Source organism: Eubalaena glacialis, chromosome 9 (assembly GCF_028564815.1).
Source record: "Eubalaena glacialis isolate mEubGla1 chromosome 9, mEubGla1.1.hap2.+ XY, whole genome shotgun sequence".
NCBI classification, from domain to species: domain Eukaryota; kingdom Metazoa; phylum Chordata; class Mammalia; order Artiodactyla; family Balaenidae; genus Eubalaena; species Eubalaena glacialis.
This window is the reverse complement of record NC_083724.1, coordinates 14,133,788-14,158,943: the sequence shown is the minus strand read 5'-3', so window position 1 is coordinate 14,158,943 and position 25,156 is coordinate 14,133,788. Positions and strand designations below refer to the sequence as shown.

Sequence of the window (25,156 nt, the reverse complement as noted above, 5' to 3'; positions counted from 1 at the left end):
AGCACTCGGCATGAACAACCAGCTCAAGAAGGAGCCCCAGACGATGAAATCAGATCTGACTTCCAGTTAGAACTTGGACATAAATTCACTGTTAAGTCATTTCACCTATTTGGTCTCTGTTTTGTCACTTGAAAAATGGGAACTGTCAACTAAAGGAAGGGTTGTATCGTGGGTCGAGAATGGGCTGCAATCAGACAGCTCCGGACCTAAATCTTCCTGAAAATGTGATCTGGAACATTCACATTTATCATTGTGGAGACTCAGTGTTCCTCATCTGGAAATGCTGACTAATACTTACTTGCAGGCCTATTTTAAGAACTGGAGGGAATGCGTAGTGCAGTTCCTGGCACCTGCAAATGCTCAATAACTAGTAGCTGCTATCGTCAAAATCACCCTCACTATCATTACTTTATTATAACTTTTAAAGTTTCTTCCATCTCTAAAATTCTAAGAATTTTTTTTATCCAGCCTCAAATCAAACATTCTTTCAGGATGCTCTACTGACAACAGTTCTCTTTCCTGATCAGTTGATGTGTTCGATTGAGTTATTTTACAGCCCTTTTTAGCTACAGTGCTGCCCACCTGTCTAAGGTTGGTGCCCTCAGCTCACCTCAGATCATCACATGGCCAATTCACAGGGTGGCAAAGAATCTGCTGCCTTTTAAACCTCTTGCAGACGTTCAAATAGATTCCTCACGTTGAAGAATTATGTGGCTGCAGTCTGGGTGCCAGACTATGGCCCTGAAGAGCAGCCAGAACCTGATCCCGTTACTGTGCAGAGAAGAGTGTGCCCAGCACTGCAAAACAACCCTCTTTATGGGAGGCCAGTGCCAACATGCACATTTGGGCCTTTGGCTCCCATAATTTAATTTTGTGAAGTACCCAAAATATGGAAGTATGACTCTGGCTGCAATTCAAAACACCAAGGTTATCCAACCAAGCGTTCAGAGCTTGAAGGTTACCTACACAAGCATCTCAATTCAGGGGAGGAACCCAAAGGGTGCTCGCTCTTCTGTTGGATTCTTCCAACTGCTAGAGATCTTCCTTCTATTATTTGCCAAAATCCCCTGTCCTATTCTGCCCTCTGAGCAGATGATGAGGATGGCGGTAATGATGATGATGATAATGGTGATAGCAGCTAGCATTTACTGAGTGTGTTGCCCTAAGTGCTTTATACACAATAACTTATTTAATCCAACAACCCTATGAAGCAGGTACTACTGTTATTTAAAAAAGAAAAAAATCCAGGTTTACTAAAGCTTTTACAGGTATACAAACTGGTCTGCTCCACAAATACACTCACCAAGACAGGGAGAACAGCCACCTATTCATCAGTCATTTCTTTTTTTTTTTTTAACTTATTATTTTATATTGGAGTATAGTTGATTAACAATGTCGTGATAGTTTCAGGTGTACAGCACAGTGATTCAGTTATACATATATGTGTATCTATTGTTTTACAAATTCTTTTTCCATTTAGGTTGTTACATAATATTGAGCAGAGTTCCCTGTGCTGTATAGTAGGTCCTTGTTGGTTATCATTTTAAATACAGCAGTGTGTACATGTCAATCCCAAACTCCCTAACTATTCCTCAGTTTCCCTATCTTTAAAAATGAAACTATCCCTCCCCCCACCCTTCCCCCCGGTAACCATAAGTTTGTTCTCTCATTTTTAAAGATAGGGAAACTGAGGAACAGAGTGGCTGAGTAACTTGCCCAAAGTCACAGAGGAGGTAAGTGGTGGCAGCACAGGACCAGCCCCAGGCAGCCTAGCTCCAGACTCCAGCGAGGATATTTCCTCAGCCCTCAAGTATCTAAGGAAGCCCCAGGGTCCCTGCATCCAACACTGAGTCATCTTTTCTTTGGACTAGGTACCCACAGTTTCAATTCGAAAGACCTGGTTTATAGACCCCTTCAACAGGGTCACTCTCTAGCTTGTCTTGTTTTTCTTAAAATGAGTTGTTCAGAATGAAACAGGATAACACTCCAGAAGCGGTTAGATCTATGCAGCACCCCGGGGAATAACAGCTCTGGAGTCTAGAGAATCCTCCTTCTACTGATGTACCTGAAGGTGCAGTTCCTTTATAAGTGGCCAAGATTGTCCTGCTGGCTCATCAAATCTTAGAATTTAAGAATTGAAAGAGACATTCTAATGTTCATCCAGGCCATCATCTTGAACTTGGGAGGCTTCTAAGACACTTCACCATGAAAATATCAATGGTGACGAGACAGCTCTCCTGGCCCAGAATTGTAAGGTGGCCTTTTTGAAAGAAAGGCTGAGCTGCACCAATGCCTCTTAAGTCAAAACCATCGTGCATTTTTTGTAGCCACTTGTGGAGACTCCTTTCTTTCAGAGGCCTCTGCAGCTGGAATCTCCGAGGCACTGGTAGTTTCCAAAAACACAGAAGCAGCTCAAATATTTGGGGTGAATCCACTGATGAACTTGAAAACTCAGAAATATTTAATTCATTTTGCTTTCCAGGGTTAAAAGAAAGACAAAATACCCAAAAGTTTTAGCCAGGCACAAATGAATCACCAGCAATTCAGAGTGTATTTTACACCAAAGTCAACAACCTTGAGTTGTTCCTTTAAACTCTGCAAATATTTTAGGACTGCAAAAATCAGGGTGGATTTCTTATGGAATTCCTGTCTGAAATTTCTTAAGGTAATTTCCATATCTGGTCATATAAATAATTTAATATGACATTTTGGTCTTAATATGACCTGTTTCTGGCTCTAGCCTACCCAGAACCACAAAGGTATAAAAATCAAGACATTAGGAACATGGCAGGAAGGAAGATAATTAATTACTTAGAAGGTGCATGAAGATCTAATGATTTTAAAGACAGTCTAGGGCTCAGGGATACAGGAAGGATGGAATCCCTTCTTTATGGTGTCAGTTAATCCTAATTTTAATTCAACCTGCTGACTTGGCTGATACCTGGAGATTAGAGGAGACTTTCATTAACATCGCTTTATCATGTTTCATAATTACCTGTTGATATATTCCCAAAACACAACAATTACAGTTGAGACAACCAGCATTGACAGTATCACTTTTCCTTTGACATTCATTATTTTCTCCTGGGAAAAGAAAAGAAGAGGGGGAAAAATAGATTAAATATTGAGAATGGGAAATGGTTTTTAAGAAATGCTTCTACCCATATCCTTTCTAAAAGGAAAAGTTGATGAATATTTAACGAGAGCTAAGGAGCATGTTCTACCCTAAACTGCATAGGCCTGTGATGGCAAATTAGCTAGTTCAATGAATTGACGGGGCTGCTTGGGTTGGGAAGGACGCTAAGGCCACTTTGAGGCTCAGAGGGAAAGTATCCTTATTGATCACAAGGTTCACCATGGACGTGGGAGAGTGGGGGGTTTGTTTATTTATTTATTTATTTACTTACTTATTTTTATTGTAGGATAGTTGCTTTACAATGATGTGTTAGTTTCTGCTGTACAGCAAAGTGAATCAGTTATATGTATACATATATCCCCTCTTTTTTGGATTTCCTTCCCATTTAGGTCACCACAGAGCATTGAGTAGAGTTCCCTGTGCTATATAGTAGGTTCTCATTAGTTATCTATTTTATACATAGTCGTGTATATATGTCAATCCCAATCTCCCACTTCATCCCATCCCCCGTTCCCCCCTTGGTAACCATAAGTTTATTCCCTACATCTGTGGCTCTATTTCTGCTTTGCAAATAAGTTCATCCGTACCATTTTTCTAGAGTGAGGGTCTAGCTAATGTTTCCCATGGATGCCAGCTGCCTCTGACTCAGATCGCCCCACCTCTTGGCATGTGATTTTGGGGAACCATCCATTCTGGAGCTCTGCTGCCCTTGATATACTGCCTATATGCCCATCCTCAGAGGGGAAAACACCCTGGCCCTTTACAATCTAGACTCAACCACTTCCCAGCCAGCTTTTCTCCACCACACCCACACAATCGACACACAGTAGGTATATAAATATTTCTTGATTGCTGCATGAAATTGTGATTGCAGGGGGAAGGGGTGATGGGTGGGGAATAACGGTTTGGGAAGTACCTTAATTTGGGTAGTCGGGGAAGGCTTCACTGGGGAGGTGATTTTAAAGCTTCCCACGGGATGAAGATAGGATAGAAAAGGATGAAAAGTGCCATGAGAAAGGGTGAGAATATTTCGGAAACAGCATCTATACCAGGCTGACCAAGAAAAAGCTTCTTGTGTTTGGAATAAAACAGAAGCAAAAAACCTGGACAAGAAAAAAATAGTGAAGTTGTCCCACCTGAGCGGCTGGAACGAGGGCGGGGGTGGTGGTAGGAGGCAGTCAGAGGGTGGACAGGGGCAGTCAGAGCCTGGAAAGGCATGGAAAGTGGGTGGGGACCCACCAAAGCATCTGAAGCTGAAGAATCACTTCATCCAACTTCATTCAGAGAGACCCATCTGGGTGCAGGGTATGCAGAACGGATAAAAGGACAAGAGCAGACTACTTTAATGGCCACAAAGAGGAGGTGGCCTGGCTCAAAGGGTGGCTTCATTCAAAATATACTTTGGAGACAGAATTGATAGGATTTGGCTGGTAATTTAGTCATCAGGGATGAGGGAAGAAACAAGGTTTCTGCTTAAGCAGGTGGGTTGTAGCATTTCCTCAGATGGGTTGGAGGAGGAACGGGCTTGCGGATAAGGATCATGAATTGCCTTTTGGATGTGTGTATTTCGAGGCGTGTGTGAACACCTGAATGGAGACGAGTAGGCAAGTGGACTTCCGAGTCTGAAGTTCATGGGAGAGATGTGGGCGGGCCGTGGCGCTGGAGGAGCTGTCCACGGACCCAGGACAGTATTTAACGTGAAGGGAATGAATTCGATTACCAAGGAGAGAATGTAGAGAGAAAAGAAGGAAGGAGGGCCCTGGGCTGAAGCTTGAAGATGCCGACACTTAGAGGTAGGATAGAGGAGGGGGCGAGAAGGAGAGGACCGGGAGGTGGAGAAAACACAGGAGTGGACACGTGGGAGCCAATGTTATCGCCTTTGTGAAGCCACTTCCCACCTCCACCCTGACCACCAGCGAAGCCCCCTTTCTCTCCTCCAGCTCCCCCATCACTTTATTTACGTTGCTGTACACATCACCTTGGGATGCGGCTCATGTGGTAACGTCCACATTTGGCTCTGTCTCCCCTAATCATTTGTTTGAGCTTCCTGAGGGCCGAAAGGATGTCTTCTTCTTCTTTTTTTTTTTTTTTGGCCACACCACATGGCATGTGGGATCTTAGTTCCCTGACCAGGGATGGAACCCATGTCCCCTGCATTGGAAGCATAGAATCTTAAACACTGGACTGTCAGGCAAGTCCCAGGAAGGATGTCTTCTTATTCAACCCTGAATCCCCAGTGCCCCACAGACAGCAGAGGGGGCTGTCAATAAATGTCTGGTGAGTGCATGAAATAAAATGAGAATGGCACTGAGATGTGTCCTTTCAGGGGACAGGTTATTCTCCAATTCTTTTCAAAGAGCGTTCTGAGATGATTCCCGGCTTGGATCTCACATGCTCCATCACCTTTATTAGTAAATCCAGTTAAAGACGAAAAAGTATGGGATCAGCCATGACACTCTATTCCTTCTTGCTTAGAAGGTGCGTTCTGTTTGGAAATGGAAAAGCCAGGGCTGAACTCAAAGTCATAACTCAACCTCCAGCATTCAGATACAACTGTGATTGGTGGTGTTCCAGAGACCGTGAGAAGATGAGTCTGCTGGGTCACAGGGAAACCTCGGTCTCAAGCTTCTTCCCTGTGAATACGTCGTGAGCTGGCACAGACAGCCCGGGCCCACAGCAAAGTTACGAAATGCAGAGGGCTGCATGCAACTCGGCCCTGCTGCTGGAAAAAGCCACTTGATTTCTATGTCAACAGCATTAGCATTGAGTGCAAGGAAAGGCCTGGGTTTGGAAGCAAACAGATCTGGATCGAGACTGTGGCCATCTCTCTCTGCCACTGTCTTCACTCCCAGAGAAGTGTGGCTGGTGATAGAACACAGGAGCTTGGGAATGAGGCGGGGATTTGAGACACATGAAAATGGGTGACTCCGAACATGTAAGCATCTTTTCAGACCCTCACCCAACTCCAAGTTCTGAAAACCAAAAGCCTGTTTATAATTCAATTGGCATCCAGGCCCTAACTGACACGAGGCTATTTATAATCTTTATGCCACTTAGTGAGACGGTTTAAATGTTTCTTTGCATAAATATTGATGTATTTTGTTATGTGCTTGCTGCTGCTGCACTGGGAGCATTACATAATAGGATAAATACTCTGCATCTAAAAAATTCTGAGTTCCAACATATCTGGCCCTAGGGATTCAGAAAAGGGATGGTGGACCTGTAATGGATCACGTTAGATGGGTTTCCTCGTCTTTAAAATGGGGTTAAAAATGATGACTGTAAGAGTTGGCATCCATAAAATATTTAGCATTGTGCCTGGCACCATATAAATGATCAAAAAATGCTAGTTCTTATTACTGGTATCCATAAAACAGGCTGTTGGGAGGATCCAATGAAGATAGCACAGTGCCTGGTAGTTAGCAAGAGCTCAAAACATATTCGAGAGAAGAGAATAGGGTTTTGGAATAAGAACATGTTAAACAATAAAGTGCAAACTGATGCAAATTAGGGACTCTATAAAGATTTATCCATCTGTTCTGTGCTGCAGCCTGATTAAGAGTTCCTTGGCAATGCCAGGCGACTTTGATTTTCTTTGATCAAGCCCAGGCCATCCGAAGCTTTATCAACCCCACCTGCTGAGGATCAAAGGCAAATTTTCTCCTGGTGTAAGAAACATTAAATGGAGAAACGCACAAGCTCTCATGGTAGAGAACATTGAGAGCCTGATATAAAATCAGACACACCCCCTAATCCCCTCTCCAAATGCAGCTGTTTGATTTTTTAATTTCAGAAATTAGCCTCAGAGGCAACTCTTGAAGCCCATTTCTTTCTGGACTCTATAAATGACTTGAATCTGCTTACTTTTTGCTGTGGCCAAGCATCACTCTTGTTGGAAACCTACAGTTGGAAGCTGTGTAAATGAGCCAATCTCACATCCTTTAGCAAAGCACTGGAAATGGGTGTATACACGCTTCCTGGAATCTGGAACCCAAGTCTCTGGGGACAGAAGGGTTGGCAGGGTGGCCAGCGGGTCTTTTAAAACATTTTTATTTTTCTCTCTGGATAAAATGAGGCATTTGGCAGCCAATGCGGCCTAAAAGCCCTTCGCTGATGTGTTTGTCTCTCAGAATTTTCAAAACTGTGTCATTCTGAAGATTCGTGGTTGACTATCTTACCCACCAAGTAGAAAAGTTGGGGTTGCTTCCAAATATCCCATTCAAGGGGTTGAGCACAGAATTAGGACCTACGGAGTACTAACACCCTGCCTTATATGGGCGAGTGTAACTAGCTGAGTCACCTGGACCCCACCCCTCAGAGGATCATGTGAGCCCAGCCAGGCCCAGTTCCACCTGAGCCCTCCCAGCATCTCCCAGGCCCTCTTGCCATGGTGTTTGCGATTTCCCTCTGAATCCATCCCACCACCGACACGGGCTGCTCCTGGGCCACTCCCAGAACTCAGTCCCTGCAACGGTTTCCACAGGAAACCGTCCCCACTCCTGGAACAGGTGCAGACTGTGCTAAAAACCGGGGTGCATTTCGCAAGGCAGGGTCACGCTGTAAGCCTGGCGTTCCCCCGCCGTCCTCGCCCCCTCCCCCCGCCTCCTTTTCCGCTTCTGTTTGCCTGGAGTGTCAGACGTTTCCATGTGGCCCATAAATTAATTCTTCCACACAGAATGATACACACGCCCACGACTTCAGAGAATCTCATAGTCTCATCCCAACTGATCTAAGTCAAGGTATTCCTTCCAAACAGAATTCCTCTCTGAAAGGAATTCTAGTGGCCCTTGTTTTCTCCATCCCATGTCAGGGGAAAAGGTGAGCATCTCAGCTGAATCACAGAGCACTCAGAAGCCCTGGAAAAGCCATTATCTTGGGAGAGAATGGGAACAGCAGCGGCAGAGGAAACCAAACCTTCCTGCAGGCTGAAGAATCTTCCTCTCTGCCCGTGATTCTTCCCCCTGCCCCTGGAACCCACAAGTGTTGCAAACAAAACAAAGCAGCTAAGGGGGTGGGGAGAGGGCTCAGGAGCTGACTGGGTATTAGTCACCCTGCGCAAAACTCCTATCTTTAATCTTCCACATCCTCCATTGTAACATTTAGATCCAGCATTCCAGGCAGAAATTAGGCTGGCACTAAGAATGTGCAGCCCTATATGCACAACCCCGGGCAAGTTCTCTGGCTCTGAGCCTCTATTTGCACAGACGAAATGGAACTTCAAACACCCTCCTCTAGGGTTCTTGAAAGCACAAAAGGAGACATGTTTCCACAGCACATTGTGCCTGGTGGTCAGTAAATGCTCCACAAATGGCAGCGGTAACAAGGATGATGCTTTTTTAGGGGAGAGATTCAGAAATGCGTGGCTCTGAGGGCAAAGCTGTGGTTCCCTCTGAGAGGAGTCTTAGCCCTCCGGGGCAGCACCACACAGAAGAGTCAAGCGAGAGCCCTCCACGCCACGCTGTGACTGCTGTGACAGTAGCTCGGCTCCCCACCGTCCCCCAGCTCAGGGTCCCGCTGCGCATCGCCTTTGTCCCCGTGGCTCGCCATGGGCAGGGAAGGAAGGGGAGGCTCAAACGTCACCCCAGCTCCCACACAGAGCGGCTTTGTGAACCAGGGTCACGGGTTCCTCTGGCCTCAGTCTCCCCATCCTTGAAACAAGTCCTGTGGACTTAACTTTCCATGACAGGCTTTCCTGATTGACCTAGGACCTGGATGAGAAATCAGCCACAGGGCTGGAAGTCTCATTTTATGAGGACAAGTTCACTCAGCCACATGGAGCTCGTCTTGCTGCAATGGCCCGCAGATTCCTGGAAGTGATGATCAAGAGAGAGGATGGCCAACCAACTCATGTTGAGCCCACAGGGCAACTGATCCAGAAGCTTATGAAACCTCTGAGTCAGGACCCCCGGCAAGACTGGGCCTGCTCTCCCACTGGGGTGGAGAGTGGGGAAGGCCCAGATGCTGCCCCGAGGCGAGGCGCTGCTCCTGCCTGGGGGAATCGCTCCAGCCTGGGTGCCTGTCCCAGGGCTGCAGGTGGGGCCTGAATACTGACCCCACTCCCTGCAGACCTACCTGGGTCCCAGTAACAACCTGCCCCAGGTAGGCCTTGCTGAGCTCCCAGGAGCCTCCCACTTTGATCCACAAGAGAAGGAGGTGAACTAGCTGCTGCTCTGCTCCCTGCTCAGGGGTCCCGGTGATCCAGACCTCACAGCCACCTGGTACCCACACCCCCGTCCCGCCATCCAGGATCGAAGAGCTGACTTCTTCAGAGATCTGGCTGGAGCCGCCTGAGCAGGAAACTGGCAAAAGATTCACAGCCGTGGCATCACCGATAACAAGTTGTAAAGCTGAAAGAAACTTCTAAACTCGCAGTTATAAAAAGCAACCATTGACTAACCATGCTAGAGGCAAAACTGATTTGTCTTCCTTTTGTCTCTATTAAAAATGATACTACAAAATCAGCAGACAAAGAGGCAATCCAGGAGTATGCAGCCAAAATATGACAGGTGCATCAGACAGCTGAGTAATACTAATCATTTTTATATTACTTTCATATTTTATTAGGATGTTTTCTGGATTTTGTCCTATGTAGAGTATTTGTCAGTTTTTGTTATTTGTTGGGATGTCTCCTCACATACTAAATAGTTTTCCATAACCATGGGTTTCACATCCACGGATTCAACTAGCCACGGATCGAAAATGTTAAAAAACAAAAAATTCCAGAAAGTTCCAAAAAGCAAAACTTGAATTTGCTGCGTACATGCAACTATTTACATAGCATTTACATCATACTCGGTATTGTAAGTGATCTCCAGGTGATTTAAAGTAAACAGGAGGATGTGTGTAGGTTATATGCAAATACTATGCCGTTTTATGTAAGGGACTTGAGCATCTTCAGATTTTGGTATCTGTGAGGTCCTGGAACCAATCCCCTGTGGATACCGAGGGATGACTGCATTCACTTCCACCCTAATATTATATTTGCAACTTTGCATTCTTTTTCTTAAACTGGACCCTGAAAATTGAATAAGCTTCTGGCCCTGCAACATTTGGATGCCCCCCAACTGAACCAGGCCAGGCCCCGGGCTAAATGCTTTACCAGCAATCTCTCAGGTAAGCCTCACAACAACCCTGTGAAGTCACTCTAGTATTACACTCATTTTACGGATATGAAAATGGAGGCTCAGAAAGGTTAAGTGACTTGCCCAGTGCCACACAGCATAAAGTGGTGGAGCCAGGATTCAGGTCCAGAGAGTTGGCCTCCAGTGCCCACCCTTTTAACTCTTTTGTTCTCAGTAAACATGCAGGCTTACCCATGGACTAACCACCCATGTCTCTTTGCGACATCCTCTCATTTTGCCTTTCACGATTACCACTTAGCAATTGACCCAAACCCAGCTAATCACAGGCTAGACTCACTGAGGGGCTAGCTTCTCCTTGGACCAGCTGGTGAGCATTGGCTCAACTCCTCTGCCATTTCCAGGTGCCTCCTGTGTGCCTGGTGTGGGAGCCTTCCGCACTCACCCCATCCTGTTCATCCCTCATCCTGGTCAGCGCAGCGGCTTTTAGCTGAGGAAACTGAGCTTCAGCAAAGGCTGAGATCACTGGGCTCACCCACAAGGTGGGTGGTGTGTTTGAAAAGCAGACCCTCTGCCTCCCAGGCCCAGCTCTTGGCAGGGGGCTGGTGCTGGCGTTGAGGAGGGAGAATGCTGCTTTATCCTAAAACCTCTCTAAATTGGTGGGCATTACGGGGAAATGCTCCCTGTTGGAAGAAACATGTTATAATTCGTGGGGGAAAAAAAGTGCATGGAGGGCTGTTTCCAGTTAAGTTTTTCATTATAAGGGTCAAAGTAAACACAGACGGAGGAAAATAAGAGACAAGCTTCAGACTAAATATACAACTAGCTGTCGCTCCAGCCATCACAGATGGAATAACCTGTTCTCGGAGGGACGTCTTGTAGTGCCCTTTCTTGAATCCCCTTCAGGAAATCTGAAGCCTGGATCCAGCCAGCTTTTCCTTGCTGCCTGGCCCCGAAATCAGTGTGTAAGAGTTTTTCCAAGAGAAATAAGGGGAGGTAAATGAAGGGTCAGCACTGCCCTGCATCCACCCGCAACGCAGGTCCTGGGCCCCGAGACTCGCCCTCCTGCCCCTGCCATGGCACTTTGAGTCCTGCACAGAAAACCCCAGGCTGCAGCCACGCCCTGTGAGGTCCTGCCAGGGGCAGCAAACTAACAGGGACTGGACCAGCATCCCGCCAGCACCCACTTCTTGATCCGACGCCGGGGAGAGGAGGATGCTATCTTCTTCTAGAACTACCGAGGGGACCAGTGAGCAGTTAGGGGGAGAGCGGGGTTCCTCCCCCAGGGGCATCCACACCGCAGCCGGCTCACAAAACCCCCAGTGACCCCGACAAGGCAGAGGTAAATCATTTCAACATGTCACGTACCTCATCGTCTGCTTCTCTCCCCCCAGAGTAAAAGGCAAAACAACGAAGTTCTATTGAGCTCCGTTCTGCAGAAGGAGGCCGGGCTGGGAGGAAGGGAAGGTGCTCCGTTCCAACTCCTGTCAAAAGAATAAACAGCTGTTTCAGGAAGAGGGGGGCAGACGGATCCCGCAGCAGCAGTCAGGGCTTTGTTCCTTGCTGGCCCTGGGAAGTGGGCCGTTTATCAGGCCTGTTGACTCAGAGCTGCATGCCAAGGCAGAGACGTTCCTCTCTGGGCCCGGGAACGGCCCGGCCTCCCTCACCAAGCGAAACTACAGGTCCAAACTAGGGCTGGTGTTGCAGGAGGGAAGGCCACCACCCTTGGGAGAGACGTACAGGCCACCTGCGTCACCCGCTCCTGGGCGAAAATGAGAACCGTTCCGAACCCAAACAACCCCAAGTGACAGCTACCAGGAACAGCCGATGGAGAATTAAAAAGGAAGGAAAAAAAATGGAGAGGGGTGCCTGAAGGAGAGAGTCCTCAAGACTCCTGTTGAAATGCTACCTAAACATTCCTCCACATCGAGCCTCTCATCCACATCCTTTAGGCTTCGGAAGTTGTTTTGTTTGAGCGCTATTTTTATAGAATGTTCTGAGATCGCCCGCATTGCAAGCCGAGCTATAAGAACTTTAAAAGGTCACTGAGGCCCAACCCTGCTCTTTGGCTGAATAATGCTTAACCCTTCCCACACCCACCTCCTGCTCCCAAAATAGAACTTCCCAGCTGGAAGGGACCTCACAGCGGTGGATTTTCAAATGTTGAAACAGCAAAAGCTTTAAAAAAGAAAGCACATGAAGTCATTCTCAGAACCCCTATTTGAAACAGAGGACACAGGGAGCTGTGGCTGATGCAGGGAAATGAAGCTTAAAGCCCCCCTACCCATCCCTCCCAAGTGGCCCTGGACACCTCCTTGGGAGTACAGACTGGAAACCCCAGACAGACCAAGGAGAGGGGACCAAAACCAGACAGAAAGGGGCCAAGGACTGCCCCCCAGCCTCCAAGGGATGCCTAATTCAGCCTCTTCCTCTTGTTCTCCAGAGGAGATTTCACGGGCCCCTCCGCTGGGGGCATGAGCTAGTCAACCACAGGGTCAATCTTCAGGGTCTGGAAGTCCTGCTTAACTACTTACTTAAATCCTTCCTGCCGGCATCTACTACAGCTAAACCAGCCACATCTTACAACCCAGTTATTCCACCCAGGTCTATACCCCAAAGAAAGTACACATAAGCTCACCCAGAGACACGGACTGGGACGTTCACAGTGCACCAAAAACTGGCAACGACCCCAAGGCCCACCATCAGACAGATCGGGTGTGATCGAGCGTGGGAGTCCACGTACATCAGCGAGAAGTAACCAGCTACAGCCCCTGACATCAGCAGGATGAATCTCACACACACTTCTTTCTCACTGAGCGAAAGAAGGCCTGGATGATTCCATTCATTGAACGTTCAAAAATAGGCAAAACCAACCTGTGGTGCTAGAAGTCAGAGAGGGGGGTGGTAGAGACTGGGAAGGGGCCCCGGGGGAGTTCCATGTTGTTTCTTGAGCCAGGTAGTGGTTACACAGGTGTGTCCACTTTGTGAAAATTCATCACAAATGTGCCTTCTCTGTGTGTATGTTAAGAGCAAAAGTGAACAGAAACCCTCCTGCTGGAAACTGCATTCTCTGGGGCATTCTGTCTTTCCCTGACTCTGGCTCTCAGGACACAGGGTCACGGATAGACCCTGCTTTTTTCCTTCACTTGGGGTGGACACCCCAATACCAAGCACCACGGAGCACCTCACTATGGGCTCAGGGAAGATCTGTTGCATTAAATGATCCAGGCATCTGTACTGTGGTCAACAGGGAAGGGAAAGAGGACAGCATTTGGAGGCTAAGGAGCTGCGCTAAGATAAACTGGTCCTTTCAACAAGCAAGCACCGATCACATGGGTCTTCCATTTTACAGTTTACAAAGCAGCCTCTCTCCTTTATCTCAGTGAATCCTCAGGCTCACCCACCCAGTGGTCAGGGAAGGGAGGGAGGCTCTGAGAGCCTCTGTGACTTGCTCGAGGTCACCAGCTGGTGGGTCTGATGCTACCCTTCCTCCTGAGCTGCCCCCGGGGGACACGCTACAGGTTAGTGGAATCAGAAGGTCCAGGTTGGTTAACCACAGCTCGGCAGAGCATGCAAACCTGGAAGGCAGAAAATTCAACTTCCAGAGGATCCAACATGAAATTCCTCCTTCCCTGAAGCACAGACTCTCAAAACAAGGGAGCACATACTTGTGGTCAGTTTTTAATTGAGAGGCGGGGAACTGGAGCAAGGGAGCCTCAGGCCATGCTGTCCTGCTGATCAAAGGAGGCCAGAGGCTGTCCAGGTTAAGAGCCTGGCATCCCAGCCAGGCTGACTAATCTCATCACTCGATGGTCACCAAGGTCCCTTCCAGCCCTAACAGTCCACGGGCCTGTCAGATGACAGCCAGCATTCAGCGCCTGTCCGTCTGCCACCCCGAGTTAGAGGATCGCACAGCCTCAGAGCTGCAGCCAAGGTAACTGTAGCCCAGGTGTGGAGGTGCCCTGGCTTCACATCCCAGACCCCTTCCGGCCGGAATCACGAAGGATCAGATTCCCACCCTGCTTACCTCCGTGGAAGTGTGGGGATTAAGTGTTTTTGGCAAAGAATGCTACAGACACAGGAGTTTCAGGCTGCCACTGTTTGCTGAATCCTGAATATGTTCAGGGCAGTTATAAAAGACATTCTCGCTGTTGCTCGTGAGTGATGGAGCAATTTGGTTGGTTTCCTCTTCTCTGTGTTGGGGATAATCATAATCCCCACCTCTCAGGGTAGGCGAGGAGCTTAGAGCACGGTGGTTCTGAATTTGGACTCTGGGCCCAGGCTGCCTGGGTTTGAGTCCTGGCTCTGCCCCGTATGCTGTGCAATCCTGGGCAATTTACTTAACTTCTCTGTGTCTCTGTTTCTACAGCTATAAAATGGGGATAATAGTACTTGTATGGTAGCTGGCACATGGTAAGGGTATAGAGATACATATTACCCATTATTGCAAGAATTAAGGAGATACTCCTTGAAAAGTGCTTGAGGTTCTCAATCACTGATAGTCTCTAGTGTTCAATTAATCCAAGGTTGCCGTTCCCTCGGTTTTACATTGGTGTATGAAATAAAAATTTTGATCATGTATTCCTCCAGCTTGGGGAACCATGGGGAAGGAGAGGTTCCGGCCAATGTTTCCATTACCATTAAGTATTGCCACACACCTGTGAGCATCAGTGCTGAAATGATCTTGGCGAAAGCCCATGCAGTAAATAACTGCACTCAGGAGAGTTTGCACCTCTAAGTCTATTTCCTTGAGAAGAGCTGGAAAAATGAAATCATGATGACTCTTTCCAAGCAACACATAGCAAACCTTCTTGAGATGTGCCTCCATCCCACCTAACTCCAGGATAGACTCCACCAAAGCCATGCTGGAGCGCTCCCCTTGCTTCCACAAGCTTCCATCCTGAGCCTCAGCCACACCCCTTGTACCAGGAAGTCCCTCCCTGGGGCTAACCTTGGTTCTTCATGCTGTAGGTCAGACTCTTTCTAGAGAAGGAAGATGCTGGCTTTGCTGACAGCTTGGAAGGTATGAGGAGCTCCCACCGAGCAGCAAGGACTGGGTTCTGATGACAGCCTGGGCTTGAGCCCCCATTACAGGTGGCTGGATTTCCCCAACCGAGGAGTCTCCCCTCCCCCTCTACCCTCCCTTGGTTCCTCTCACCGCTTCCTCAGGCTGATGGCCCCAGATGGAGGTGAAGAAGAGGCACCTGATTGTTCTTATCACAATTGGGCGGTGGGTGCCCGGGGGTGCCCTCGACTCCCCTAGAAATTCTCACCCTTCCCTGAATGGAGAGAGGCTTGAAGCCAGTAGGCCAGTGCCCCGCCTCAGAGCAGAACTGCTTCCTGAACAGGTGAGAAGCTCAGCGTCCCTCAAGGTCACAATCATGCCCTCTTTAGAGCCCACTGCTGTCTACAACGACCCATATACTTTTACACAACTCTAGGAGGGTAAGTAGGGTGAAGAGTACAGTCCCAAGTTATAAGGAAGGGAACTGAAGATAAAGTAAGAACCTTACAGAAGTGTATGGTCTGAGTCATTAACCCTGGAATGGAAGACAAGTTTAGGGTTTTTCCATGATTCTATCCCACCTTAACCTCTTATACCCCCGACGGTGGTGAAGCCAGACCAAACTGGGGATGCTAATGGATGTAGAAGAAGGCAGGGGCTGTGAACCAAATGCCACTGGAACCCAAGTGCTACTGGGGGGCGGGGGGTGCTTGTCTTCCATCTTGGTCACTTCTGGGTTTTCCCGGTACCTGGAACAGTACCTGGCACCTATTAGATGCTCAATAGATATATGTTGAATGAATGCTGAGTGAAAGCCAGGAGCCAGGCGGGCAGCAGAATTGTGTGAATTTGACCAGGTATAATGCAAGAGGGAGTGATGGGGTCTGTGGTAAACTGGGGAACTTCTGCCCAAATCAGATCGAAATCAGATTTTAAAAAGAGAAAAAAAAATTGGGAAGTCCCTGGTGGGCCAGTGGTTAGAACTCTGCGCTTCCACTACAGGGGGCCCGTGTTCGATCCCTGGTCGGGGAACTAAGATCCCGCAAGCTGCCCAGTGCGGCCAAAAATAAAAAAATAATAATAATAAGAGAAAAATAACTGCACCTAAACAGCACTTCTCTGATTACGGAATGTGATATATTGGCCACAGATGACTCCTTTTTTAAGGGAAATCGTTTTGTACCAGAAACTAAAAGTACTATTTGAACCCCTGCTCCGTTATCACCAGCCTGTGTGATGCAGGCATGTCCAGTTCCCTTCTCTGTGCCTCCGTTTTCTCATCTGTGGAGTGGAGGGTCCCTCCCAATTCCACTCTGCCCTGCCTGAGACTGAATCTGGGGGTGCAGCTGTGAATCGGGCTCCTATAGAAATCTGACCAGGGGAATCTCAGAAGCTTTCATGGAGGAGGTGATGTGACTGGACCTTTTCAGGTGGGCTTCTCCTGCCTCCCAGGGACCTGGCATGTCTGTCTGCACCGGCCCTCACCCCTCTCTTCCTTCTCACTAAAGACAGGCTGGCAGGCAGCCCCGCCCTTCAGGATTTGTAAATCCTCTTCTGCTCAGGCCCGGTCCCCCCAGGAGGTCCTGTGGGGTCATCTTATGAACGAACCAGCTTTGGCTTTTGGAGGCAGGGGCCAGGATGCCACAGAACCTCCAAGCCACTCAGGAGCCCCACTGAACCCTCCCAAAGGAGGCCCCAAACACACCGGTGAAAGAAAAGAGGAAATGGGGCACAATTCTGGCCCCGAAACAGAGAAACTCAGCCAAGCAAAGAGAGGGGAAACCAGCTTTTTGAGAGAGGGGACTCCGGGTCTGGCAGAGCCACAGAGAACTTTCTCCCACCCTGGCTCACTGCAAGGCCGGCGTGAGGACTCAAGCAACTGTGCAGATAAGGAGGATAGGCAGGCCTGCCCCACTCAGCCCAGCCCAGCCCAGCCCCAGAAGCATTTCTTTCCAAAGAGCCTGTGGAAGGGGGTGGATTGCAGTGAAGAAAATGTTTTAAAAATTGAAGTCAAGACTAATAATACAACCAGATAAAAGAAAGCCCAAGAAAGTGCTTTCTAAATCCAATGACCTGCTTCCACAGGCCATGTGGCTCCAGGCACATTCTTTTCCCCATCTGGGCCTTACACCCCATGTGGGCGCTGACCAAGCTGAAGCAGAACTTTCCCAGGATCCCTATGGCTCCTTGGCGGGGACCCACATGGGCTCGGTGGCTGTGAAGGGCCTGTTCTCACTTGCTCTGCAAACCTGGCTGATGAATGTGCAGCTTTCAGAGCTCACCGCCACCTCCTCCGAGATCTGCTTCCCGGCGGGAGCTGATTCTCTCTCCCAAATTCCCACTGCCCTTGTGCGGCCTGCTTGGAGCACAGGTTGCTGAGCAAGTGTCCATCTCGCCCTCCACGTGCAAGCTCTCAAGGGCAGCAGGGAGATCGACTTTAACTCAAGGTCCCTGGTGGTCCTCACACAGGGTCCAGTACAGAGGCGGTCCTGAGGATCGGTGGACGGATGGACAGATGGATGGTATATTGGCTTGCTAGGGCTTCCGTAAGAAAGTACCACAAACTGGGTGGCTTAACACAACAGAAGTTTATTCTCTCACAATTCTGGAGGCCAGAAGTCCAAAGTCAAGGTGTTGGCAGAGCTGGTTCCTTCTGAAGGTCATGAGAGAGAACCCATCATGCCTCTCTCCTAGCTTCTGGTGGTTGCCAGCAACCTTTGGCGCGTTCCTTGTGACAGCATAACCCAACGCTCTCTACATCGTCACACAGTGTTCGTGTGTGTCTGTGTCCAAGTTTCCCTCGTCTTATAAGGACACCAGTCACTGGATTGGAGCCCACCCAAATCCAGTATGACCTCATCTTAGCTTGAGTCATCTGCAAAGAATCTATTTCCAAAAAAACTCGTATTCATAGGCACTGGGAGTTAGGACTTGAACACATCTTTTTGGTAGACAAAATTCTACCCACTAGAGACAGTTATCCAAATAGCTATTGGTTGGGAGCCTGTAAACACTCGCAGAACCACCTGCGTATAATTACAGAGTTGAACGCAAAAGGTTGGAGGCGGGTGGGGAGGTGGAGGTGGTCTTGAGAGAGAGGAAAGTGGATGGAATCCTTAGAGCATCTCTATTTGATCAGGATTATAGGAAGAAGAGAAATGCCTCCCTGAGACAGGCTCTGTGGGATGCCCAGTAGAGATGCTGCAGGTCAGCCAATATTCAGCTCTGGGCAACATAGAGATGTGAGTGGATAAGATCACCCTAGGAGGGGAAGGATGTGAAAGAAGAGGGGGCCCCCGGGGCAGCTGGCATCAAAAACCCATGGAAGCTTGGAGCCAGGTACCAGATTGCAGTGTCGAGGAGAGAACCTCAGGCGAGGAAGTGACGTCAGTTGAGTGCAAGGACCTCTTGCCAGCAACTTGCCTGGGGAAGGGCTGGAGAGAGGGTCCAGTTAGAGAAGCCATGGAGAAAAAGGGAAATACTCCTGAGCACACTGCTGACGGTGGGAAACCCCTGATGAGACAGAGCCATGGAGAGGAGGGTTTGAAGGTTCAGAGGAGGGAAAGGACAGGTGCTGAAGAGCATCCCTTCAGGGAGGATGGGGGTGGGGATGCCACCAAGACAGGCAGAAGGTGCTTCCCCTTGTGCAAAAAGTGAGGAGACAGGGGACTTCCCTGGTGGCGCAGTGGTTAAGAATCCGCCTGCCAATGCAGGGGACACGGGTTCGAGCCCTGGTCCGGGAAGATCCCACATGCCGTGGAGCAACTAAGCCCGTGCGCCACAACTACTGAGCCTGCGCTCTAGAGCCCACGAGCCACAACTACTGAAGCTCGCGCGCCTAGAGCCCGTGCTCTGCAACAAGAGAAGCCACCGCAAGGAGAAGCCCGCGCACCGCAACGAAGAGTAGCCCGCGCACCACAACGAAGAGTAGCCCCCGCTCACCGCAACTAGAGAAAGCCCGCGCGCAGCAACGAAGACCCAACGCGGCCAAAAATAAAAATTAATTAATTAATTAATTAATGACTTTAAAAAAGTGAGAAGACAGGATAGATGAGTTGGTACCGTGGGGGGATAAAGTGGGAAGTTGACAAGCTCCAATCCAGAGCAGCTGAAGTGGGGTTGGGGGAGGGGGACAGAGAAGCTGCAGGGCCGTGCAGAATCCTGTCACCCCGCGCCTTGTACCTGAGGAATCTGCATTTCCTCCTGAAGGTGCTGGGGAATCTCTAAGCAAAGAGAGTTACATGGTTCGCTTTTTAGAAGGATTCCTTGGCTGCAGGGTGAGGGTGGGTGGGAGAAGTTAAATCTCCAGCCAGGGGGCCCAGCCAGGAGGCTGCTGGCCAATGTCCAGGGGAAAGAGTAGAGACCTGACGCCATGGGGTGAGCTGGAAGACAAGAAAGAAGTGGCATCTTGAGATCTTGGGTTACAGGAACTAAATTCTCTTTCAAAATTTGCTTCACTGTCACCTTCTTGGAGAGACTGTCCCGGATTTAAAATTACTTTCGTTTTGTATCAAAGTGTGGATCAAACAACCAGCAGCACCAGCATCACTTGGGAGCTTGTTAGAAATGCAGAGCCTCAGGCCCACCCAGCCCTAATGAATCAGGATGCCCAGGGTGTGGCCCAGGAATCTGTCTGCAAGAGGCCTGCCGGTGATCTGGAAACCGAGCTGGTTCCCAGGTTTCTGGTGGAAGTAGGAGAGTGGATGGTTGACTGAAAAATAAAGTGGAGGGGTTGGGAGGAGGGGGAGCTGGTGAGTTCTGTTCTAGAAGCGTTGAGTTTGAAGAACCTGCAGAAGCCAGCTCAGTAATGTTGTCCTAGACAGAGAGCCTGGGCAGAGCCCGATTTGGGAGCTGCCAGCGTCAGGCAAGAGCGGGCAGGTCTGCTGTGCGCCGAGGGAGGGGAGCATTGAGAACAGAGCAGGGCATCCTTAATGGACACCGCCCTGAAACCTGAGGGGCAGAGCAGAGAGGCAGGAGGAGAGCCAGGCGCAAAAGTTGTCGACAATGCTGGAAGTGAGAGAGTGGCGTGGACTTACATACACTACCAAATGTAAAACAGATAGCTAGTGGGAAGCAGCCGCATGGCACAGGGAGATCAGCTCGGTGCTTTGTGACCACCTAGGGGGTGGGATAGGGAGGGTGGGAGGGAGGCGCAAGAGGGAGGTGATGTGGGGATGTATGTATATGTATAGCTGATTCACTTTGTTATACAGCAGAAACTAACACACCATTGTAAAGCAATTAAGCTCCAATAAAGATGTTAAAAAAAAAAAGAATGCTGGGATTAGCCCCATCTGAATTCTCAGCTCAACTCCACCCGCTGACACTCCTCTGGCTGCCTCTGGCCTCACTTGCCCCCGGAAGAGGGAAGGCTGTGGAGGGAGGGTCGTGCTCCCCGGGCAAGGATGCTGCTGCCTGAGAATCCCAAGGAGTGGGATTGCCAGGCAAACGAGGGGTGGGAACAGACAGAGGTCCTGTCCCCCGCTGTGCCTCCAACTCTGAGCAACTCTCTGTGTGTGCCTCGCTGGTTCCCACCCCCCTCCCCAATCAGATGAAAAGGTGGGGCTGGTGTCTCGGACTCTGCATCGCATGCCAGCTCTGGGGGCTCACGGCACCCCTCATGCCCAGCCACGGGCTCTCAGCGAATAACCCCCCCAGAGGAGCAGTTGGTGCGTTCAGAGCATGTGATGCGGCTCCAGAAACCAGAGTCGGAGGGGAGATCACAGCTTTTAGGTGGAGGGATGACACTCTGGGGAGGGAGCCGGGAGCCCGAGCCAACAGGAGTGCTGAATCCAGAGCTCTACCTGGTTCCCATCAGAACAGCTGAGCAGTCAAGGTCTAAAGAAGACTCCTTCCCCCTCAGCCAAAATGGGAGGCCCTGGAACCAGCAAGGGGCCGTTTCATGTGGGAAGAAGTGAAAGTTTTCAGGGACCTCTGCCTGCTTCCTGTTCTCCCTCCTAGAAGGAGATCCCCCCTCTCAAGGGGCCAGATCCCAGTCGCAGCCTGTTGCCCCCGTTTGCTCCCCTGGCTGGCCGACAGCACAGTCTTCCAGGTGACATGAACGGTGACATAAACAAGTCACTCTCATCCAAAGGAGTTCAAGTCCGTCAGGCTTTTACGCCAGTGGTAGTCTGTCAGCTCTCCTCTCCCGGTGTCCTGCTAGCCCAGCCTCCCTCCTAAAGGTGGTCACACCATTTACAGCATCCATGGCGGACAGCCTCCGCCTGAAGCCTTCTAGTGAGGGGGAACTCACCACCCACCCGAGTAGTCTGGTTCATCTCCGGACTTTTCTGATTGTAAGACACATCTTTTCAGTGTGGAACTGAGCTCTGCTTCCCAGAATGTTATTATTAATAATAAGGACTGCCTTTCATTTACATACACCATCTCATTTAGTCCTTTCTACAATCACTAATGAGCCCTCCATTCCCCAGCCAGGGAATCTGAGGCTCCGAGGTTGAGTCACACAGACCAGCAGATAGCAGAACCAGTAAGTTCTACCTGTCCGTGTAGCCTTGCCTTTCCCATTCACCCTAACGGCTCCTCAGAGATAGGACCCCTGACTCTTTCCTCTCCAAGCAAAACATCATCTTCCCTGGCACACTTCAGGAAAGCCGTGCCCACAAGCATTTATTCCATCAGTAAACACTTGGAGGACATTTACTCAGTCCTGGGACTGCTGGGACTGGGGTGGGCACAGAATGAATCACATCCACTACCTGCGCTTGTCAAGCCCAAGTCTGGTGAGAGGGACATGTGTGTCCACAAATGCCAAGTGCTCTCTGCGGACCTCGGCTACTGCCATTGTGTTAGCCAGGCTGGGGCCGGCACAGAGCCAGGGCTGCATAGGCGTCCCCTGGCGGAAGTCACTGCTCCTCTCTACCCCTTGTCTTGTTCTTCTGTTTTGTTTTACCATCCTCCTGTTTTTGACATCTGGGCTTTGCCTTTTCACAGCAACCCTTCCTGGTGTGGGTAGTTTCTCAGAGCCTGTAAAATCAAGGTGCTTTCCCTAGGACAGTTCTGATTTATGCTTGTCGTGGATCAGTTTTCAGGTCAATGTTTTAGTGCCCCCTTTCACTCTCAAAGGTGTGTAGGTCTGGGGGATAAATCATAGGGTCACTCTATGTAAAAACTGTTCAATAAAATAAAGAGGGTTCAATGAAGTCCCCTCGGACCCTCTAGGACGCAGAGCTTGTGTTTACTATCAGCCGGTGCCTTAGGATACCCGCTTCAGCAGCCAAACTCTTTTCTGAGGTCGCTTGTGGTACAAGAGGTGGTACAAGCCCAGTCCCTCCAGACGCATTTCTGCCCCCACCCCCAACTTGTCCCCCTTAGCGCCTGCGGCTGGGATCATCTCAGCTCACCCTGCTTCCCCTGCGTAGGCCAGGCGGTATTAAGAGTCTAAGAATTTACTGAAAAATCCTGAGGTTGTTTTTGTCTCGGGCTTCTTTTTTTTCCCCTCCACTAGATTTTTTTTTTTTTTTTTTTTTAGATTTTTTTTCTTGTAATAAGTTGAGCGTAAAAGGCCTTCCAAGAAATAATCTCTAATGATGACATTCTAGGAACCTAAAGTGGGAAGCTAAAAAACAACAACAACAGCTACAAAACCAAAAAACAACCTCTTAATGGAGCCCACAATGGAGATGACTATTTCTCTGCCTGTTCTTGGGATAAGCCAGGCCTGAGTTCAAATTCCAGCCCCGCTCCCTACTTTCTTGCTGTGTGGCCCTGGAAATGTCACTTCACATTCTGAGCCTTGGTTTACTCACCTGTAAAATAGGGATAATAATTCCTTACTCCTTGAGTTGTTGAAAGGATGAACAATAACATCTGTAAAGTTCCTGGTACCTCACAGGTACTTAGGAAAAGGCAACTTGTATTATTATCACTGGTTCCTAAGAGACAAGCACTGTCCCCACCTCATCATAGCAGCAGGAGGCCGTACAGCATAGAGGTTAGAGCCTGCACTTGAGTGAGCCCGGCCTGGGCATTGACTAAGTGTGTGGCCTTGGGTGAGTCACTTGACCTCCTGGGACTTGATTTCTCTCCTCTGTAAAATGAGAATAACAATGTCCCTCTTAGACCATCTTAAATGAGATAGTGCACATCAAGCGCTTGGCATAAGGCCTGATGTTGGAGCAAGTGCCCAATAGACGGTAGCTACTCAATTCCTAATGATGATTATTCCAGAACTCTCCACCTCACAGGCTCCAGCACCACCTGCTCTGTGTCAAACAAGGACTTGTCCTCATGTCCTAAAAACAACCAGCTCTTCCTTTGCACGGGGTATTTAGGAGGCCTCCCGCTTGCTGGAGCCTCTGACACAGCCCATGAGGCAGGATGGGTCCCTGCATACAGAGGGAGTCTGGTGACTTGCCCAAGGTGGGAAGCTGGGTTTGCGTAGAGCCCAGAATTTCTTCAACCTCCTCCTGTCCCAAAGGAAGTCTGCAAATCACTGATTCAGAGTTGAAGGGAATGATGTGTTCGTTTGTTCATTCATTCATTAAGCAAATATTTATTTAATGTCAACACTGGCACCTACCAAGTGCTAGGCACTGTCCAGGCTGCTAGGTCGACGAGGATTAGCCAATACGGCCTCCCTTGCACGGAGCTCAGTGTAGTGGGAAGTGGAGCCCAGAATCCAACTCTCATGCCACCACATACATCCTGCAACCGAGGTGAGTGTCCTGTGACAGCAATGAGTCACCCCCTTACTCTAGGCTCCACGGACTTCTGGCGGACTCAGAGAGCAATCTCACCTGCTTCTTCGCCCATGTGGCTGCAGGAACACCCTCGCCACCCAGGGTCACTCTCCTTTCAAGCCTGGCCTCAGTCTTCTGAGCTGCTTCATTTTATAGATGAGAAAACTGAGGCACCAAGGCAGGGAAAAAACTTATCCAGGGCCACTCAGCAATGAAGTGAGGAGGCTGGGGCTAGTACCCAGGTGTCCGGCATCTCTCCAGGACGAGGACGAGAAGCCTCTTAACTACAGCATAGGAAATCAAGAACTCAGGGAAGGGGCTGAGGGCTGCAGTCAATAGTCTTCTCCCAGAGTTTCCTTAGTTATGCCCAAGAAAACCCCAAAAGCCTCTGCCAGGGATGGCCATGTCTCTGTCCTTCCCTCCCCCTTCTACCCTCACTGCTCTTGAATGATTTTGGATGCCACAATGGGACACAGAAATGCAACTGGGAAAAGGTGAGCATCATAGGGAAAAGGTGAGCATCGTGTGTGGACTGGAGACAAGTGAGGCATCCGATTCAGAAAGAACATCCCTCTCATAAACATCAAATAGCTCAGAAACGGAGGGAGAACGCCTAAATATGTGCCACACTTACAAAACGTCATATGGGTCTGTGATGAAGAATGTGGTTTGCGAACCCCAGTTCAATACCATTGCCTCTGCCTTCCCTGTGCGTTTAGCACCTGGAGCTCCCATTAGGTATCACCTGCCCTCTTCAGGGCTGCTGCCTTCTTCACTGAGCTTCTGCTTTTTATTCCCCCAGAGAGACTGGCAGCTGCATGTGCCTTTTTGTTCTGCTTAGCACTTGGGGCTAAGAAGTGACTTTGGGGTTTTTCCTCTCTGGGTGTGGTTTCCTAGCATTCACAAAGTAGAGCCTACAGCCCACTCTGTCTGTTCCATCCGCCTGCTTATCTCAGCTTGCAGAATTGACTTAGCACGCTAAGCAAAGAAAGGAGTAGCCCACCTGGGGTAATCATTAATGCTGTTCTACTAAATATTTCCTGCTCTCCACCTTCATGGTAGGCTTTCATTTCCTGGTCCCCTTGTGGTCGAGTAGGACCATGTGACTAGTCCGATCAATAAGATGTGAGATGGCCCAAGCATTTAATTGCCAGTGGAAGACCCTCTAGGGCTCTCTTTCTCAGTGCCATGAAGTACATTCAAGGAGGTAACTGCTCCATCAGCCTGATTCCTT

General features: G+C 49.2%; 1 protein-coding gene across 2 annotated transcripts in view; it reads right to left on the bottom strand.

Moving 5' to 3' along the window:
- The window catches only part of GGTA1 (glycoprotein alpha-galactosyltransferase 1 (inactive)), a 64,138-nt gene that overhangs the window by 18,674 nt on the left and 20,308 nt on the right, over positions 1-25,156 (bottom strand). For both annotated transcript variants that reach the window (XM_061199990.1, XM_061199991.1), the window contains exons 2-3: positions 11,584-11,699; positions 2,996-3,084 (exon numbers count right to left, since the gene is read on the bottom strand). In XM_061199990.1, coding sequence (XP_061055973.1) covers positions 2,996-3,084; positions 11,584-11,699 — 205 coding nt within the window. The remainder of the gene's footprint in view (positions 1-2,995; positions 3,085-11,583; positions 11,700-25,156) is intronic.